At 34.1% G+C, this 21,971-nt stretch overlaps 1 protein-coding gene across 2 annotated transcripts in view; it reads left to right on the forward strand.

Annotated features, from left to right (window-relative positions):
* Nucleotides 1–2,762: 2,762 nt before the first annotated feature.
* The window catches only part of LOC148953420 (sodium-independent sulfate anion transporter-like), a 64,949-nt gene continuing 45,740 nt past the window's right edge, over nt 2,763–21,971 (forward strand). Inside the window, exons 1-3 of one of the 2 annotated variants that reach the window (XM_089087662.1) lie at nt 2,763–2,810; nt 11,677–11,901; nt 17,571–17,766. In XM_089087662.1, coding sequence (XP_088943788.1) covers nt 2,766–2,810; nt 11,677–11,901; nt 17,571–17,766 — 466 coding nt within the window. In that variant the 5' untranslated portion in view covers nt 2,763–2,765. Of the gene's footprint in view, nt 2,811–7,032; nt 7,143–11,676; nt 11,902–17,570; nt 17,767–21,971 lie in introns of those variants that run through there. The other variant, XM_089087661.1, reaches the window with a different exon arrangement.

Consider the following 21,971-nt stretch of genomic DNA (forward strand, 5'->3'; position numbering starts at 1 on the left):
TCTCCTGCCCTAAGGACTTTCAGGTTTATCTTTCGAACTGATTAAAAACAAAGTTTTACAGCCCAATTCTAAGGTGGTTTTATTTACCTCTCTCCCAACAAAATGTTGGTCCCTTTAGCCCAGGAAACGATTCTTAGAAGTTTCAAGATTGAAAATAAAGTTTGTGGTTAATTTTAGTCCAATATTAGGACCTTTTTAAATGGGGCTTATGATCTAACTAAAAAAAAAATATTTTTGGCCCTATGGGCTCTATTGCGGGGGAGCTAAATATCATTATAAGTTTTTCCTCGTATGCTCGATTTCCCACGGCCAAGGAACTTTGGATATAATCTAAAATTTATTATGAGAAATCGGCCTTTTTGGGGCTCAATATTTGTGAAGGCGATCTAAAAAGGTAAAAAGTTCCTGCTGACCCATTGTTGGTGCATAGAGCGTCGAGCCGGCGTTTCAGTTGCTAGGTCTTTTTACAGGGACAAGTAGCAAGCTTGTCGTGAAGGCAATGTTCAAAGCTAAAATTTCTTTGCACATTAGGGTCTCTATGGAAAGAAGACTTACAGTTTCAAGTTTCAAGTAGTTCAAACAGAATTATTTTTTGGCCTTTTGTCGAACCCCTTTTTCGAGAGAACTTAGTTTTTCTATTTTTTTCTTCTACATTGGGATCCTTTTAGCTGTGAGAATTTAAGAATTTAAGCTTCAAGTTCATCGGGAAAAAATCTTAGTTCAATTTTAAGGGGCTGTCAATCCAAACATTTCTTTATAAATTGGATTCCTCTCGGCCCTCGGTCTTACGGATGTAAATTTCAAAGTGATCAGAGGCAAAAGAAAATGTTGGTCCATTTCTGTACCTCCTGACACATTGGCCTTCTCCCAATAAAAAATGCGATACTTTTGGCCCATAGAATGATCTCTGAGAGCTTTGAGCAAATCATGGCGCATAAGGATTGAATATTAACCCTCCCCTTGCACTAAAAATAATAGGTAAATAACTGGAAATTCCCAAAATTTACTGTTCTTACCCCAGGCTCTCTTGTTTTATTTTCATCTCTGTAAGTATATTTATTGGACCCTATGGCAACTCTAGACAATATAGCTATCTTAAGACTTTGTGTAATATATCATTACGGTGGTGGCTAAGTCAGGGCGGGGGGGGGGGTACCAAAGAGGGATATGGTTGGAGGAGGGTTGCCCTATATATACTTTTAAACCTCCAAAGGCGCAACAAGTTTCATTTCTAATTAAATAAGCACCCTTACTAGTCATTACAACCACCCCTTCTGTACGAAGTGGCCAGGCAAAAATAATTCATGGCAAAGCTGTGGTAAAGAGTGTGGCACTTCTGTTACACTTTTGTTAAGCTTGTATCCTCGCCTTTCATTAATCTTTTATCCTTTGCCCTCACATTGTTAATGAACACTTTATATAATGCATATATAGGCAGTTAGACAAATGAGGGGAAGGGGTAACTGAGGTACAAAAGCCAAATAAGTGAAAAGGAAGAAGCTATGGAAAAGGCAAAAAAATTAAATTCAGGATCTTAACTTCAATGTACCAGGTCCTCATTACTACATATGTAATGTTCAACCTAATAAAAATTGTCATTTACCAACATGATTACTACTAATACCACTGCTGCTGCTCCTACTACTACTAAAACTCACCGCTGTGCCGAGCCGCCCGAGGCCAACACAACTACACACAATCCTCCTGCATACCAATCTATTCAAAGCCCCCCCCCTCCTTACACCCTCCCAGGAAGCTCCCATTTCTCTTAAATATTTCTTTGGGACCTCTTCCCACCCCAACCGACGATGACCTGCTTTCCGTTTATCTCTACACGGTTGACCATCAAAGCCAAAGACGGTTGGCCGTCAGGCTGGTGAGCCGAAGTTTAAAGCTTTGACTCGCTTTTGAACTGCTAGGAGAAAAAAAATTGAACTACTAAGAGAAAAAAAGAAGCTTTAAACTGCTAGGAGAAAAAAAACCTTTTCCTAGCCGTTGAATTGGAAAATCGGCCCGGCTTAACCGAGTAATGACACAATTGATATGGAAAAAGATGATTTAACAAGTGGCTTTTGTAACACCACGAGTCCATATAACTACTACGATTTTTACACCAATGCCAAATATGGGTATAAACAGACACTATTCTGTAGGGAAGGATATGGGAAAATTAGTACCAGGACAAGCACTTCGAAGTAAAATAAGAAATTTCTTGCCCAAACATCTTAACTATTCCTACCCAGAGGGTGTTAGGTCAACAGCCACCTCTCTTCATCCATGTGGATTTCCTCCCACGGGCATGAACGTCCCTATAATATTGAGCAAGTAGCTTGAAAATCATAGCAAAGTTTTAATACATAGGATCATATAACCAAAATTCGTAAGAAAATGTATCTTTCTTTAAGGATGAACACAAAACTAACTCAACACGCAACAAAATGTCGGCTAACCAGTTTTTTCGAGTTTACAGCTATCAATTGATCTACGATTTCGTGCGTAGAGAGATAATGATATAGCCTTGGAAAATACTAGCTGTCGAACTGGTTGATTGCATATATTTTTATTTTTTCTTTTAATTTTTCGTGATTAGAAATCAAAACGTGAGTCGGCCGTTAATTTTAACGAGGTTCAGAATATCGACACAAAATATTTATTATTTAATGCCTGTAGTAAAGCAAAATTAAGCAATGGTCGTATCACATACTGAATATAAACTAGAATTTATTTGTTATTTATTTTATTGCGAACATTCGTATTTTTTCACAATGAATCCAGTGTCTGTCCGTCTGGTGACAATGAATTCGTTTGAGGTAAGCTTATAGTTCTTTTCTTATTAAGTTATCAAACTTAATATTCGTGGCAATAATAAAATAATAAAATAAATAAGACAAATAATAAATTCGTGGCAATGAACTGTAATTAGAGAGTAACTATAAAAAAGGAAGAATTTTTGTAATAATGTATGCATAAGAAAGTTGATTTTTGGTGGTTACAAATATGTAAAATTCATTAAGATTGAGACTTTCCATTAAAAGTGAAGAGCCTTAGGATATTTACAAAATTTTATAAAAAGTGCAAACACACCAAAATAGGAAACTGGTCAATATTAAGGTTCCATTAAAATTCAACATACGAAAATCGATGCTTCAATTCCTGTGAAAATTCGTATCTTACCGTAAAGGCTAGTAACAAATTCGTACTAATATTTCTAGCGGAATGTTGACAACATTTAGTTAAACGCTCCTTAAGTATGAGCACAAAGAGCAGGAAGTTCAGGGGTATGACAGTGCCCAAATATATAGAAATAGAATTGTTTTGACTGTTTTAACTTTTATTATTGATCTTTATTTTCATTTAATTTTTTTTTCTTCTATTTATCAGTATTTAAGGATACCTGAAAAGCTCTTTAAAATAAGCGCTCTTAAACAGCCTTGTTTAATATCCTTTAATATGACAAATTTCTTAACATTTAGCTAGATAAAATAATTTGATTTTAAAAGCAATCTATAGACTAATTTATGTGGATACATCATTGTGCTACACGACAGCTGACTTTGTTTACGGTCCAGGAAATAAGGAAATAAGTTTAGGGAATTAGGTTATTAGCGTACAAATCTAAGGACCAGTCAAGTGATCGTCATTGAAATCTACAAAAAATAGAAACTAGACCTGATAACTTTGGCCTGTGAACAGCTCGAACAAGATAATGATTCTTATACTATTATTTCGAGAGCGTTTAGTTAACATTGTACATTTTAATCTCATGCTTTTCAAAGAGATTAATGTTAATTTGAAAGCATAAAAGAAATAAAACATAAACTAATACACTAAACCTCATTACTTAAAATTATTTGTCCGTAATTTTTCTTTATAAGGATTAATTAAGTAAAATTTTAAGTAAAAGTTTTAAAAAAGAAAATAAAGAACAACAATGAAATTCAGAAATTATTATGGGTATAAGGGGGCCTACCCACTTCCTCAACCCTCCGTACTTTACACTTAATTTGCTTATTCCAATTCAACAGTCATTACGTCTGAGCAGTCATTCATAGAGAATTGAAAGAAAAGTCAATTTTTAGCGTAAAGAAAGGATGTAACCCCCTCATATACGGGAATAATTTCTGTTTGATTTAAGTTTTAATGTTTTTTTACCTTCTTTTCCAAAATCTTTTTTATCTCTAAATCTTTTTGATCTCTTAAAAAGGACACTAAAACTTCTGAATTCCGTTCGAATGATCTCTCTCTCGATATTCTATTACAATTAGTTCAATACAATCACCCGTGGGAAAAAAGACACGTAGGCCTATCCATGATCTTGTTTCTAAAAACATGCAAAATTCCACATTTATGTGGATGGGAGCTTGAAGACTTTTCAATAGATTCTATGATTTGTAGAATTTGTTGAGTTTCATTTATTTGGAATCACCTTAAAAAGGGGATTCTATATATATATATATATATATATATATATATATATATATATATATATATATATATATATATATATATATATATATGTATGTATATACATGTACTGTCATTAAAACTCCTTTTAGTAGTCTCCGGTACTATTAGACCAGGTCAGTTTTTACTTACAATTAAATAAAAAAAAACAAGTTTTTTAAACTGAAAGTAAGGAGCGACATTAAAACTTAAAACGAACAGAAATTATTCCGTATATGAAAGGGGCTGTCCCCTCCTCAACGCTTCGCTCTTTACGCTAAAATTTTTTATTTAAAAAAAAAATAAAGTTGTGAGACAGAGTCAAACTTTAGCGTAAAGAGTGAGGCGTGGAGGAGGGGACAGCCCCTTTCATATACGGAACAATTTCTGTTCGTTTTAAGTTTGAATGTCGCTCCTTAATTTCAATTTAAAAAACTTGTTTTTTTATTTAATTTCTGATAGTTTTTTTAGTTAATGCAGCTTTTATTTTGGGTGACTATAATGAATAAGTAAACAAAATTTGCATAAAAATTTTACTTTTCTTTTGCTAAATGGATGTCTCTAAATTTGGTTATGACGTAATTTACAAATTAACTTACGTAATTAACTTCTATATTCGTATATTTTTCTTCTGGCAAAAAATACAAAGTTGCAGATTTTTGCAGATATGAGCTTGAAACCTATGTAATAGGGTTTTCTGATACGCTGAATCTGACGGTGTGATTTTTATTAAAATTCTTTCACTTGTAGGGGATATTTCCCCGCTCTTAAAAAAATCGGGTAAATTTTCTCAGGCTCGTAGCCTTTGATGAGTAATACTAAACTTAATAAAATTTATATATTTAGAATCAGCATTATAAACCCATTCTTTTGATACATTTATTGGCATCAAAATTCCGTTTTTAAAAGTTTAGATTACTATTGAGCCGTATCACTTGTTTTTTTATTGTTTTTTTTTATTATGTATATGTTATTACGTATATGAGGGGGTTCTCCCCTAAGTCAATACCACGCTCTTTACGTTAAAAATTAAAAAAAAATTAATTCACAAACCCCTGAATCACAAGGGTCGTTTAATTACAATAGATAGCTGTTTTGGAAGCACTAAAAAAAAACTGTAGCGTAAAGAGCGAGGTATTGACTTGGGGGAGAACCCCCTCATATACGTTATAATTTCTGTTTGTTTTAAGTTCTAATGTTGCGTCTTATTTTCAGTTGAAAAAAACTTTTTTTTTTTATTTAATTTCTGGTCGTTTTTTAAATAATGCTTGGAAATCCGGCACCCCCTTCATAGAAATTTCCCTTACCCCAAAGAAACATCCTCTACGGAAAAATTCTCCCGATTAACCCCCTCCTCCAGCCCCACCCTCCAGAAAAAATCCTTCCTGAAAATGTCTGTATACTTCCCAATAACCAATAAATAATGCTGGCAAGTCCGGCGCCCCCTTCATGGCAATTTCCCTTCCCCCATGAATACTTACTTCATGGAAAGATCCTCCAACATGACCCCCGACCCACCCCCACCCCCCCACTACCAGAAAAAAACCCTCCTGAAAACTTCTGTATACTTCCCAATAACTAATACTATATGTTAACATTGGGTAAAGTTCATAACTTTTAGCCCTCCCCTCGGGGACTTCGGGGGATGAAGTCATCCTAAAAGACATAGTTATCATATTTTCGACCATGCTGAACAAAATGGCTATCTCAAAATTTTGATCGGGTGAATTTGGGGAAAAAATGAGCGTGGGAGGGGGCCTAGTTGCCCTCCATTTTTTTGGTCAATTATAAAGGGCACTAGAACTTTAAATTTCAATTCCAATGAGCCCTCCCACGATAATTTAGGACCCCTGGGTCGATACGATCATCCCTGGGAAAAAAAAAAAAAAAAATAAACACGCATCCGTGATCTTTCTTCTGGCAAAAAATGCAAAGTTCCACATTTTTGTAGATAGGAGCTTGAAACCTCTGCAATAGGGTTCCCTGATACGCTGAATATGATGGTGTGATTTTCGTTAAGGTTCTATAGCTTTTAGGGGGTCTTTCCTCCTTTTTTGGAAATCAGCCAAATTTTCTCAGGCACGTAATTTTTGATGGGTAGGACTAAACCTGATGAAACTTATATATTTGAAATCAGCATTGAAATCTGATTCTTTTGATGTATCTATTGGTATCAAAAACCCGTTTTCTAGAGTTTCGGTTACCATTGAGCCGGGTCGCTCCTTACTTACAGTTCGTTACCACGAACTGTTTGATTTGTTACCAGGGACTGTCTGATCCTATTTTCATGTTGTCTTCAGAATGTTGTTTATAATAAAATACTTTCTACAAGGACATGCTATGATATATACAAATACTATGCATACAAATACAAGCACTATATGTGTATTTTTCTTCCTTTTCTTGTATTTGAAGTGTGATTTCCTTCCCGTAATTCCTATTTGGCTGATACAAACAGAGGTCAATAAAGAACCCTCAAGATAAATCTATTTTTAAATTGCGCAACAATTGTTTCATAACAAACGTTCTATCTTGAAGGTTATTTATTGGCCTGGTATTGTTTGTGTCAGCCATTTAGAGTTTATGGGCATGAAATCATAGTTTAAATATAAAATAAGGAAGAAAAAGACGCATATAGTGCTTGTATTTAGAGGAGGAGCGTGCGTAGCTGTATTGACCTCAGGTGGCTTGGTGCTGCGGTGAGTTGTTAGTAGTAGTAGTAGTATTTGTACGTAGTGTATGTATTAAGCATAGTATAGTACTTGTAGGTAGTTTTTTTTTATAAAAATTAATCTGAAGAAAATATAAAAATGGGATCAAACAGTCACTGTCTATTCTTTGTCTTGAGTAATTTTCGTTTTAAATTTCAATTTCACTCTTTAATTTCACGTGAACGACACTTGTTTTCTCAATTATATATCCATTTTTTTTGAAAATTTGTTCGAAAACATTAGCTAACTAAGATTGCCATCTGGCAGAAAATATTTAGAACTATTGATGGCGTTTATTACCATGGAAAATTCGATGAACATCACTCACTACATAAAAAGAAATAAAGATTATCCTGTACATGAAGGAAGCTACCAAAAACTTCTCCCTCAAATATCCCCCTGTTCTTTACTTTTTAAACAAAGCTTGTTCACTCATTAATAGTTTAACTAAAGTTTAATTAACTAAAGTCTTATTACTTCCTGTACCTTGGTAGCCTACTCCCGTCAGATAATTGCCATAGCTCTGACGTGAAACGTCGACTTGCACTTGCTAGCTCTAGCTTCCGAAGACTAGCCCACCTCTGGAAAAGCAACCACCTAGCCAACAAACTCAAAATGCGCATATTCAACTGTTTAGTAATCCCCATATTTATTTATGGATGCGAAACATGGACTCTGAAAACCGAAGATGAAAGAAAACTTCTAGCTTTTGAGATGAGATGCCTCCGTCACAATGCTAGAATCAAATACACTGACCGAATCACAAATGTGGAAGTACGCCAAAGGCTCCAGTCCACTGAAACCATTCTAAGTAAAATCAAGGAGCAACAACTGCGCTGGTTTGGCCACGTCAAGCGAATGGAGCCAAGCCGCTTCCCAAAAACCGCCCTTGAAGGATCCCTCCATAGCCTTTGTCCACGAGGCAGACCACGAAAACGATGGATGGAGAACTTCCACTTCGACAATTTCAAGATAGCCCAGTTGTCACGTATTGCACCAGATAGAGCAACGTACCGAACCCTTACGCATGAGCTAGCAAGAGGAGTGGCCCCAAAACGTCCCACGAGGATGGCCGGGACCTAAGTAAGTACGTAAGTAAGTAGTTAGTTCTTAAACAGTAAGCATTTTAGAGTTCCGCGAAATACAACCAGTTGGTAGTTGTGTGTGTTTTATTTACTGATTGCCTTTCAAAATATTTGAACTAATAGTTTATTTTTTTTTATGAAGTGAATATGAATAAAAAAATCTTCTATTTTTGAGGCATTATGAAAAAAAATGTTCGTCATATTGCTCTTGTACTAGAGCATTCGTTCTTGATGTATTGGGGGAAAAGGTCCCTGTTTCCCCCAATAAAGTAAAATTTTACTTTAGCATGAACACGACAACTTTGGCCTGTGAACAGCTCAAACAAGAGAATGGTTCTTATGCTACTATATACTATACATGCTAAAGGGGTCCCTTTTTCCCCTTTAACATGAAGAGAAGAGAGCTGAAGAACTGGGAGTTCATCTCCTCGACGGGATAATTTCTGTTCGTCTCAAGTTTTAACGCTGTTTTTTAATTTTTTTGAAAAAAAACTTAATTAACATTTAAGTTCCTTGTGTTTTTAATTCCATAAGGTCTATGCTAAATACAAGAAGGGAGGCATGCCGCTCTCTTAAGCCACTTATATGAACGATAGTTTATCTTCAATGTAACCATGTTTTGGAAAAGAGTTTATTTAGATTTAATTGCTTTCAAAATAAGCTAGGATTTTCCTAAATCAGATAATTAAGCACCCGCTTTATACTTCGTATTTTCGGCGTAACAACTTTAATTAGGTGTTGTTTTCTTAGACCACACTGCCGTTCTACGACGAAAAACTAAACATTTTAGACGTGTAGTCTCAGAAGACAACAACTAATTAAAGATGTTACGTCGAAAATATGTCATATATATGGGTAAATAAGACCAACCCAGTAAACAACTATAAATTCAACATTTGGTTTGCAATTAGTAGACACGGAAGGCTTCGCTCCCTTCATTGGAAATTTGTTTTACATTTGGGCAAGATTAAAGAAAGAAATTTACATCCAGACTTTGAATGAACTTTGTCAATAAAATCTCTGAAAATATTATAGTGAATAATCCGGAAGTTCATTATTTTGTGAATGACCCGAAAAGTTATTTATTTTGCTGCGCCTAAACATGCTAGTTTCAATTTTATTATTTTAGTATTTCTACTGAAGACGGTCACAGTATGTGTGATCGAAATATCTGGACTTTTGTACTGTTTTTTTTCAGTGTCTAAATAAATGTATTTATCCCCATTTGAAGCTTTTTGTGCTTTATAATTCTAGATTTAACCTTTAATCATAATTTTTTATATCTAAAACTGACGCTTGGCTTAAGAAGCCCCTTATTTGGCTTATGTAGGCCCTTCCCTCCCTTAAAGAAAATCCACCGACATCGACATGTCCCAGTATCTGGCTTTTTACATAGGCCACTCTTTAATCGATTTTTCGTGATAATAACTGTTTGATCTAGGTCTATCTCAAATGCAAGGGAAACTACCACCCCTCCCCACTCAACCCCTTATAGCTAACATTCTATTTCAATATTCGTACAAAAGAGCTTCAAGGTCTGAAGTATAAAAAGTAAATTCTAGGGTCATCCTTTATAGGTTTTTTTAAAGGAAGATCTAGGAATAAATATTATTTATAAGGGATGTCCCTACCTGCTCCAAATCCTTCCTCCCCTTTTTCAGGTTGGATAAGAAGGACCTTACACTAGAATTCAGGAATTTTGGGCCTAGCGAATGTACGTTTTGAGGCTATAGTCCCTACTCCCAATACCCCATACGCAAAAGGATTAATTAATCCTCCTCTGTATTACTTGATCTGAAATTTTACACCATTGTGCATAAACTTATGAAGCCTTAACTGGGTATTCTTAGTCTCTAGAATTTTAAAGATAATTATTTTTATTGACAATTGATTTTGTAATGACTGTATAATGTATGTGTCTGTTGTAACAAATGCAACACTGTGAGTTATGTGAGCTTTGAAGTCAATGTTATTAAACAGTTCGTGGTGACGAACTGTAAGTAAGGAGCGACCCGGCTCAATAATAACCGAAACTGTAAAAAACGGAATTTTGATACCAGTAGATACATCAAAAGAATCGAGTTTTTGTGCTGATTTCAAATAAACCAGTTTCATCAAATTTAGTATTACGCATCAAAAGTTACGAGCCTGAAAAATTTGCCGTATTTTTGACAAAGGAAGAAACAACCCCTAAGAGTAATAGAATGTTAATGAAAATCACACCATCAGATTCAGCGTATCAGGGAACCCTACTGTAGAGGTTTCAAGCTCCTATCTGCAAAAATGTAGAATTTTGTATTTTTTGCCAGAAGAAAGATCACGGTTGCGTGTTTATTTGTTGTTTTTTTTTATTGTTGTTTTTCCCAGGGGCGGTTTAATCAATTCAGTAGTCCTAGAATATCGTGAGAGGGCTCATTTGAACGGAAATTAGAAGTTATAGTGCCCTTTTTAAGTGACCAAAAAAAAGAGAAGGCAACTAGGCCCCCTCCCATGTTAATTTTTTTCCAGAAGTAACCTGATCAAAATTTTGAGATAGCCATTTTGTTCAATATAGTCGAAAATATAATAAATATGTCCTTGAGGATGACTTCATCCCCCACAGTTCCCGGGGGAAGGGCTGCAAGTTATTATCTTTGTTAATTTTTTACATATAGTATTGGTTACTGGGAAGCATACAAACGTTTTCATAAGGGATTTTTTCTTTTGGGAAAGGGGTGGTGGTGGCAATAATGGGAGCATTATTTAAAAAAACGATCAAAAATTAAATTAAAAAAACAAGATTTTTCAACTGAAAGTAAGGAGCAACATTAAAACTTAAAAGGAACAAAAATTATTACGTATATGAGGGGAGTTTGCCCCCAAGTCAATACCTCGATCTTTACGCTAAAGTTTGTTTTAGTACTTTGAATAGAGCTATCTATTTTAATTAAACGGCCTTTGTGATTCAGGGGTTTGTGATTCGAACCAAATTCAAACTTTAGCGTAGAGAGCGAGGTATTGACTATGGAGTGAACCCCCTCACATACGTAATAATTTCTGTTCGTTTTAACTTTTAATGTTGCTCCTTATTTTCAGTTGAAAAAACTTTTTTTTTAATTTAATAGTTATAAGTGGTGATACTTGTTTTGGTTCAAATTTTTATTTTTATATATTGGCTCCTTTTTAGTTAAATTTGTATGTTTTTTCTTTGGTTTCGTTTTTCGCTAAAGAAGGCTGTTGCATACACAGCCTTAATATTCGCCTATGTTTTATTTCAATCACTGTTTTAGGACTATATCCCTATTCCACGTAACTTCTTTTAATTCGTCATTATTTATCTACTGTACCTGCTATTTTTAAAGTGATATCTTATTTTCATTTCAAGCAATTCTAAGTTTAATTGCGTTTCTACTATGCATTTCATCCCTTCCACTTATTTTACTCTATATCTTTTTAAGGTGGAAAACCCGCAAGACGTCGGAAGAAAGAAATCATTTTTACAGGCAAAAAAAGAAAAGATTTTTCGAAAAAAGACACTATACAGTCGACTTCCTATTTTACAATGGCTTCCACAGTTCAAATTAGACAATTTATTGTCTGATCTTATTGCTGGATTCTCTGTAGGATTGACATTGGTGCCTCAAAGCTTGGCGTATGCAACCGTAGGTGGCTTACCACCACAGGTAAATATTGTTTCATTCCTTTTAACTAAAAAAAGATTTTGTGCTGGGTTGCACACAAGATAAAAATAAAATCGGAAAAAAAACTTTAAACGTAGAAAAAAGTAACTAAATATAAAGTTTTTCTGCTTTCAGTAAGCAATAGAAAAGTGTAGTTGTCGAAAAACTATGTCATTAGTTTATCCTAGACGTTTACCGGAAATCCTTGATGTCTACGTCGTTTAGGCAGTTTTCCCTAGGAAATATTTGTTCTACTTAAAGGAACAAAAGAATATATGCTTGTTGATGATCTGATGCTATAAATATTATTTTCGTCCGTCTGGGACAAACAAAGCTACGTAAATCATCACGCCTGTAGGATTTATGTTGATGGCATGCTAGATCTGTGCAGGGGCGTGACTAGCCAAAGTGTTTTGGAATATATTTCACCAACTAGCTATTCATTTTTAAAAACCGTTCTTATTAACAATAACTAACCTGAAATAGTCGCTTCTTGTAGTGCTTTACCGTGAGAAGCATTTGGACAAATAGTTAGCCACTTAGCAATTGTGCTTATAGCAATGATAGATAATTTTCGAGGCTTAAATAGTACCTGATAATAAACCGTTTAATTTTGTTTAGAAAATGGCTGAGCTTCACTATTTATGCCGTTTTATAATTTATGTAAGATCTGGCTCTAATGTAATCTTCATTAATAATAATAATAATTTATTATAAGAAAAATAAAACAGGCCATACAGAACAGTATTCTGAATTACACTCCACACGAAAAATAACATAAATATCAAGTTTCACTCGTTGATGTCAAAGATTCATTTACATATTTACATAACTGCCTGATTGTTCTTTTTACAGTCGTTTTCAGGATTAATTACATAGGATTAATTATTATTATATAATTAATTACATAATATAATTTTAATTATATATTTAAGATCCAGTGGTTGTTATTGAGTCTCTAGGCATTTTCATGGTGATAGCTTTAATCAGTGGCGTAATTTCATCAAAATCCTAAGAGGGGAGGGCAAAGTTGGAGCCAATTTTCCCAAATGAAGTGAAAATGACAGTGAAAAAGGAAAAATGAACCATAAAGTACCATAAGGGCAAAGATTTACCAAACAAAAATAACCTGTTTCTCTGGATGCTTGAATTAGGTAGGCTTATTTTAGCTTTGACAAGTATTTTTCCAGAAACTAGATTTCAGCTGGGGGAGGGATTAAACTGAGATCTGGAGGGGGTGGGTAAAATGAGGTCTGGATGGGCAGTTTCCACCCCACCCACCCCCCAGCCACAAAGCAAATTAAGCCCCTGGGTTAAATATCTTAGAAGGGCTTTTATACCTATCATCCCTTTTTACGCAAGAGACTTTGTTCAATAGTATCTTGGCTCCAAAACAGAACAGTTATGCATTACACGGTATGCATCACCCAGACCATTTACTGCTATGATTCTGAAGACATCACAGAGTTCAATACCATAGAATGATTTTCAGACCTCCAATAAATAGTCATGATAATTTGTTGCAGCCTATAATGTATCCAGAGTTGGGAAAGGGCTCTCTCCCCTTTACATACGGAAGCTAACAAGTTCCGTGTAATTTTAAAGACGCATAAATATAGTCACACATCGTCAAGGCCGTATCCAGGGGAGGGGAAGGGGTTAGGGGGTTTGGATCCCCCCCTCCGAAAGGTTTATCTGACTCATAAAAATAAAACAAAAATGAATCTAAAAAAGTTTTTGTGCGTTTTATTATTATTATTTTTTTGCAACCCACCCCCGAAAAATCCACTTGTAGGCCCCCCCCCCCAAAAAAAAAAATTATATGGCCCTGCATAGTGAATGCACAAATATCTTTCCTTCACATTTGAGATCTTGGATAATTCAAGAAGTATATTAAATCAAACAGTTCGTGGTAACGAACTGTAAGTAAGGAGCGACCTGGCTCAATGGTAACCGAAACTCTAGAAAACGGGTTTTGATACCAATAGATATATCAAAACAATCAGATTTCAATGCTGATTTCAAATATATAACTTTCATCAAGTGTAGTGCTACCCATCAAAAGTTACGTGCCTGAGAAAATTTGGCTGATTTTCAAAAAAAGGGAGAAATACCCCCTAAAAGTTATAGAACCTTAATGAAAAACACACCATCATATTCAGCGTATCAGAGAACCGTACTGTAGAGGTGTCAAGCTCCTATCTACGAAAATGTGGAATTTTCCATTTTTTGCCAGAAGAAAGATCACGGATGCGTGTTTATTTGTGTGTTTGTTTTTTTTTTTTTTTACCCAGGGGTGATCGTATCGACCCAGTGGTCCTAAAATATAGGGGGAGGGCTCATTTGAATGGAAAATTAAAGCTCTAGTGCCCTTTATAAGTGACCCAAAAAATTGGATGGCAACTAGGCCCCCTCTTCGCCCCATTTTCCCAAAGTCACCCGATCAAAATTTTGAGATAGCCATTTTGTTCAGCATGGTCGAAAATATGATAAAAATGTCTTTTAGGATGACTTGATCCCCCAAAGTCCTCAGGGGGAGGGCTGAAAGTTATGAACTTTACTCAATGTTAACATATAGCATTGGTTATTGGGAATCATACAGTCTTTGTCAGAGTCTATTTGGTCGGGGAGGGGGGGGACGGAGCGGGTCGGGGGCTATATGGAAGGATCGTTCAATGACGGAAGGGGTCATGGGGGAAGGGAAAGTGCCATGAAGGGGGCGCCGGACTTGCCAGCATTATTTATTGGTTATTGGGAAGTATACAACCATTTTCAGGAATGATTTTTTCTGGGGGGGGGGGCTAGAGGAGGGGTTTACTATTGAGAATAATTCCTTGGAGGATGTTTCTTTGGGATCAGGGACATTTCTATGAAGGGGGCGCCGGATTTCCAAGCATTATTTAAGAAACGATCAGAAGTTAAATAAAAAAAAACAAGTTTTTTCAACTGAAATGTAAGAAGGAATATTAGAACTTAAAACGAACAGAAATTATAACGTATGTGAGGGGGCTCTCCCCCAAGTCAAGACCTCGGTCTTTTCGCTACAGTTTTTTCAGTGCTTTAAAAAGAGATATCTCTTCTAATTACACGTCCTTTGTTTTTCTAGTTTTTGTTAATAAAATTTGTTTTTAAATTTTAATTTAAAGAGCGTGTTTTTTACTACGGGTATAACCCCTTTATATAAGTAATAACATATACGTAATATAAAAAAAACAATAAAAAAACAAGCGATACGGCTCAATAGTAATCGAAACTCTTAAAAACGAAATTTTGATGTCAATAAATGTATCAAAAGAATGTGTTTATAATGCTGATCCTAAATATATAAATTTTATTAAGTTTAGTATTACTCATCAAAGGCTACGAGCCTGAGAAAATTTACTCGATTTTTTAAAGAGGGGGAAACATCCCCTACAAGTGAAAGAATTTTAATGAAAATCACACCGTCAGATTCAGCGTATCAGAAAACCCTATTACATAGGTTTCAAGCTCATATCTGCAAAAATCTGCAACTTTGTATTTTTTGCCAGAAGAAAAATATACGAATATAGAAGTTAGTTACGTAAGATAATTTGTAAAGACATCCATTTAGCAAAAGAAAAGTAAAATTTTTATGCAAATAAAAGCTGCATTAACTAAAAAACGATCAGAAATTAAATAAGAAAAACAAGTTTTTTAAACTGAAAGTAAGGAGCGACATTAAAACTTAAAACGAACAGAAATTATTCCGTATATGAAAGGGGCTGTCCCCTCCTCAACGCCTCGCTCTTTACGCTAAAGTTTGACTCTGTCTCACAACTTTATTTTTTAAAACAATAAAAAACTTTAGCGTAAAGAGCGAGGCGTTGAGGAGGGGACAGCCCCTTTCATATACGGAATAATTTCTGTTCGTTTTTGTTTTAATGTCGCTCCTTACTTTCAGTTTAAAAAACTTGTTTTTTTTATTTAATTCATACAAAGTTAAAGCCCTGAATAAGTTACTGAAATTGAGAAGCCCATCAATTATACATTACAAATAAAAACAAAAGATTGAAGCTTTTTCAAATGAAACCAAAGAGCTGAAACACGAAAAAAAAATCCTTCTTTATATGAAGAGGGATTAGGCCCCACTCAACCCATCCTAACACAGTCCTACCTAAGGAGGCAAAAGGTACTAGGCATGCGTATTCCATAGTATACACCTTTAATGATAGTACCAACAGCGAATCTGTAGGATTCGACAACTTTGTCATTAGAACTTTTTACCAGTTTACTATATTTTCTTATAATATTCATATAATAAACAATTTTTTTCATTTGTACACGCCTCAATTCTCTCATTTCCTCTTTCTCCCAAAAAAGAGAAAACAAATGTTTGAGTGACTGAAAGGTGGCTAAGGGAACAACCAAGCCCAGTTCGGATGTTTCCAATAAATTGAAATCCTTATTTAGCGCGGTTTAGGTTAGTACAACGCATTAAATTATTACTATATACATGCATATATTTTAAGGGTGTTTCGCATTTTTTTTCTTTTTAGCCTCTTAGGAGTTGTACGTTCCGTGGTAATACTTTGCCAGCTTATTTTACTGTGTTGTATTTGTTCATATTAAAGATTAAGCTGTTAAACTTCTCTTTATTTTTTGTTACTTAAAATAAACGAGCTTCACTGACTAGATTTTTGTAATTGCTTTTACATTAATGTTATATGATTATTTAATTTATAATTTTGATTAACTATTATTTTCACTTTGTCATAGATTAAAAATAAATGTTAAGTCTTAGATTAGCAATCTAGAGCCGCGCTTAAAAAAAAAAAAAAAAACATAAAAAAGGCAGCACTGTTACATTCTTAGATAAAAACTCTGACCAACACTTTTATTAATCAACTTAAAAACTTTTTGCAAAAAAAGAAGAAAATAAAAGAGTTATATCAAAACCTAAAGTAACAAAATAAAGTAGTAACAGAAAATTTTCAAAAATACAGAAATTACTATGAATGAACACATGTAACATATAACGAAGAATACGAAGAAACAGATAATCAACTTAAAAGGTACGGAAATTGCCACAAACAGGAGTGAGCTCTAAGGGCCGGAGCCTCATTTGGATTTTACTGACAAGAAATTTATTTAAAACAATACGTTTTTTTTTTTTGGTTATTTAGATAACCTGGATGCACATAGTATCTTTCGATTTACCTCGCTACTTAACCGTGAATGGATTTTAAGTGCCGCAGAGGCTTAATGCGTAAAAACTTTTAAGCAGCTCGAAGGCAAAGATTCTGTATCCCTAGGATAGCCTGGAGACGTATACACACATGGGTTTTGATTTATCTCTGCCCCCTCTCCAGTAGTCAAAATCTTGAGGTTCCCTTGGCGCAAACACATCCCCCAAAAGTTTCAATTTGATCATTATACCGATTCCTAGAATAGTGTTAATTCAACTTGATCTTCGAAGTAATCTCCTAGAAAACTTTTAGATGGATTGAAGACAAGAAGTGTCCGCCTAAAAGTGGCACGTGACCCTTTACTAAGACAACGCTAGAGCGTTGCTTCTGATTCCTTTTATGCCCATCGAGATGGCCAAAACAAATGTTAACTGTCAATACGCAACAAAAAAAGATTTTCACATTTCAAGTGCTAATTACTAATTTGATTGTATTTATCTCTGAAATATTAATTTTATTTTTCAGTATGGCTTATATGCCTCAATTATGGGCGGTTTTGTTTACGCAATTCTCGGGGGCACAAGGTCTTTGGCAATTGGCCCTGTAGCTCTATTGGCTATAACAATATATCCTGCTGTTACAAAATTCGGACCACAGGTGGCAGTTTTTCTATGTTTCACTTCTGGATTAATTGAGCTGATTCTTGGACTATTTAATTTAGGTTTGTGGGTTTACTTATTATCCCATTGAGTGTTGAATCAATCCTTGAAATTACTAAAATAGTGACAAGCAGTGGTGATGGCCTAATAAGAATTAATAGGCTATAAATCTTATAGCCAAACCATTAAATGAGAATGTAGATGCACTCTATGTTTTATGAGTATTTTAAGTATAAGAAAATTACCGAGATGCTTATATAGCACAGAGCCTATATTCATATGATTATAAAAGTTTTAACATTGAATAAAAAAAAATTCCAAAATAGAACCTAATGGATTGATTAGATCTTAAACAACAATTCCCAAAAACAAGTTTTCAGAAATAAAATTTCAATTCCCATAGGAAAATCATATATATAATCTTTAATGAGAACTAGAGTTTTTTTTATATTTTCCTTTCGCAAAATTAGGACCTGACTTAGGTCAAGAAATATTGGCAAATACTATTAGGGGGAGGGGCATTGAATAACTGGATAACTAGAGAATCTATTATAACCTGAATAACTGGAGAAGCTTCTGACTTTTTTACAGTCAAATAAAATAACGTTTTTTATTAGCTTAATGTAAGGAGCAACATTAAAAAGAACAGAAATTATTTCGTATATTCCTCCTTGACGCTTCGCTCTTTACGCTAAAGTTTGACTCTTTGGCATAGCTCAACTTTTTAAAACAATAAAGACTTTCAACCAGTTCGTGGTAACGAATTGTAAGTTAGGAGCGACCCGGCTCAATAGTAACCGAAACTCTAAAAACGGAATTTTAATACCAACAGGTACATCAAAAGAATCAAATTTTCATGCTGATTTCAAATATATGTTTCATCAAGCATAGTCCTACCCATCAAAAGTTAAGCGCCTGAAAAATTTGGCCTGTTTTTAAAAAAAGGGGGAAAAGCCCCCTAAAAATTATAAAAACCTAATGAAAAACACACCATCAGATTCAGTGCATCAGATAAGCCTACTGTAGAGGTTTCGAGGTCCTGTCTGCAAAAATGTGGAATTTCGTATTTTTTGCCAGAAGAAAGACCCCGGATAGGTGTTTATTTGATCATTTTTTCTCCAGGGGTAATTGCATCGATCCGGTGGTTCTAGAATATCGTGGAAGGGCTCATTAGAACGGAAATTAAAAGTTCTAGTGTCCTTTCAAGTGACCCAAAAAAATGGAGGAGAACTAGGCCCCCTCCCACGCTCAATATTTTCCCAAAGTCACCCAATCAAAGTTTTGAGATAGCCATTTTTGTTCAGTATGGTCGAAAATATAATAACTTTGTCTTTTAGGATGACTTAATTCCCAGAAATCCCCGGGGGGAGGGCTGAAAGTTATGAACTTTACCCAATGTTTGCATATAGTATATTGGTTTTTGGGAAGTATACAGACGTTTTCACGGGGATTTTTTTCTGGTAGTGGGAGGGGGGGAGTTGAGGGTTATGTTGGAAGATCTTTAAATGGAGGAAGTTTTCATGGGAGAAGGGACATTGTTATGAAGGGGACGCTGGATTTCCCAGTCAGGGGCGTAGGTCCAATATTTTTATTGAGGGGGCAAAAAAGTCCCACATCCAGAGAGTCAAGGGGCGATATAAAAGATTTTTTCCACATTTTTTGGGGGACAACTGCCCCCCTTGCCATCCCCAAACGACGCCACTGTTCCCAGCATCATTAAAAAAAACGATCAGAAATTAAATATAAAAAACAACAAGTTTTTCAACTGAAAGTAAGGAGCACAATCAAAACTTAAAACGAACAGAAATTATAAAGAATATGATTAGGTTCGCCCCCTTGTCAATACATCGCTCTTTAAGCCAAAGAATTTTTAGTACTTTCATAAGAGCTATTTATTCTAATTAACGGCCTTTGTGATTAAGAGGTTAGTTTTAAAGAATTAGAACACATTTCAAACTTTAGCGTAAGAGTGAGTTATTGACTAGGGGGCAAACCCCCTAATATACGTATTTAATATATATATATGAATATAGAAGTTCGTTAAGTAAGTTAATTCGCAAGTTACGTGTATTTACTACTTATAAAAACGTTCGTATATAAAATTAAACAACTTTCGAGAAAGCCATTTAAACAATTAAAAGTAAAATTAATATGCAAAGTTTGTTTTCATTACATGTACGGTGAACCAAAATCAAAACCTGCATTAATTAAAAAATGTTAAAAAACATAATTTAAAAATACATTTTTTTTTAATTGAAAGTAAGGAGCGACATTAAAACTGAAAACGAGCAGAAATTATTCCGTATATGAAAGGGGATGTCCCCTCCTCAATGTCTCGCTCTTTAAGCTAAAGTTAGACTCTTTCTCACAACTCTATTTTTTAAATGATAAAAAACTTTAGCGTAAAGAGCGAGGCGTTGAGGAGGGGACATCCCGTTTCATATACGGAATAATTTCTCTTCGTTTTAAGTTTTGATGTTGCTCCTTACTTTCATTTAAAAAAACTTGTTTTTATTATTTAATAGCGTAAAGAGCGAGGCTTTCAAATACGGAATAATTTGTGTTCATTTTAAGTTCTAATATCGCTTCTTACTTTCAGTTAAAAAAAAACTTGTTTTGTTTTATTATTTAATTTATAAAAGTTTTTCAACAAATGCAGGTTCGGTACCGTACACGAAGAATTAAAACAAAATTTGATATTAATTTTGACAGATTTACTCGGTATATGTAGTGTTGTCCCCTCCTCAATACTTTGCTCTTTACGCTAAAGTGGTTAGTACTTTTAAAAAAGCTTCTTATTCTAATTAAACGACCCCCGTGTTTCAGTAGACGCTCTTAAAAAGTTAGAACAAACTGTAAAACTTTAGTGTAAAGAGAAAAGTATTGAGGAGGGGGCAACATTTCATATATGGAATAATTTTTGTTTGTTTTTTAAATAACACCGATAAATCTGACTCATCCTCTACGAAATATACCCCTCCCCTTCAAAGAAAAATCTTCCGTAGAAATCTCATCCAACGTATTGTACAACCCCCTCTTCATATTTCCTGCAGATAATTCCATCCTTGCTGAGAACCCCCCCCCCCAACGGTAAAATTACTTGCAGACGATTCAGCCTGAAAAATTCTCCTTAGCATTCTTTCATCTGAATACGACTAATCTCTAATCGGTTTCTCGATCACTCCAGAAATGCCCCCTTCCGTGGAAATTATTTATCGAAAAGTAACCGTACATGAAAAATTGAACCAAAATTTGCATTTTGATTTTGGCACATTAATCCCGTATATGAAAGGTTGCCCCTCTCAATGCCTTGCTCTTTACGCTAAATCTATTGGCACTTTTAAAAAAGCTTACTATTTGTAATGAAACGCCCCCCGTGCTTCAAAAGACGCTCTTAAGAAATTGGGACAAACAGTCAAAATTTAGTGTAAATTTATTCCATGTAATCCATGGAATAATCCAGGAGGCGGCAACATTACACACATGGATTAATTTCTGTCCGTTTTTCAAAAAATACCAGACAAAAGAATTATAACAGCCTGAAAATTCACCTTGGCATTCTTTTATAAGACTTTATAAGATTTGCGCAAGACTTTAATCTTTAATCGGTTTCTGTATCACTCCAGAAATGCCCCCCTCCGTGGAAAAAAATTCCTGGAAATCAAAAAACTTTGAAAAAGCACCGGGATAATTCCCTCGGAACATCTTCACATGAAAAATTTGGCAAAGAGAATGTAATACAATTAAAAAGAATTTCGTATAATAATTTCTCCTAGAGCAGTGGTCGCCAACCTTTAGACATTCATGAACCACTAAATGTATCATTTTTTATTTGATGGACCACTTGTATGGATTTGTAAAAGGAAGGAGCTGTAAATACATCCATGCATGATAATCAGAAAAGATTCACTACTAACTATGTTAAACTAACTAACTAACTATATAATATATATATATATATATATATATATATATATATATATATATATATATATATATATATATATATATATATATATATATATATATATATATATATATATATATATATATATATATATATATATATATATATATATATATATATATATATATATATATACACATATATATATATATATATATATATATATATATATGTATATATATATATATATATATATATATATATATATATATATATATATATATATATATATATATATATATATATATATATATATATATATATATATATATATATATATATATATATATATATATATAT

The sequence above is a fragment of the Artemia sp. Qi Xiang Cuo genome, chromosome 4, assembly GCF_049724085.1.
Source record: "Artemia sp. Qi Xiang Cuo chromosome 4, ASM4972408v1, whole genome shotgun sequence".
Classification (NCBI taxonomy): Eukaryota; Metazoa; Arthropoda; class Branchiopoda; order Anostraca; family Artemiidae; genus Artemia; species Artemia sp. Qi Xiang Cuo.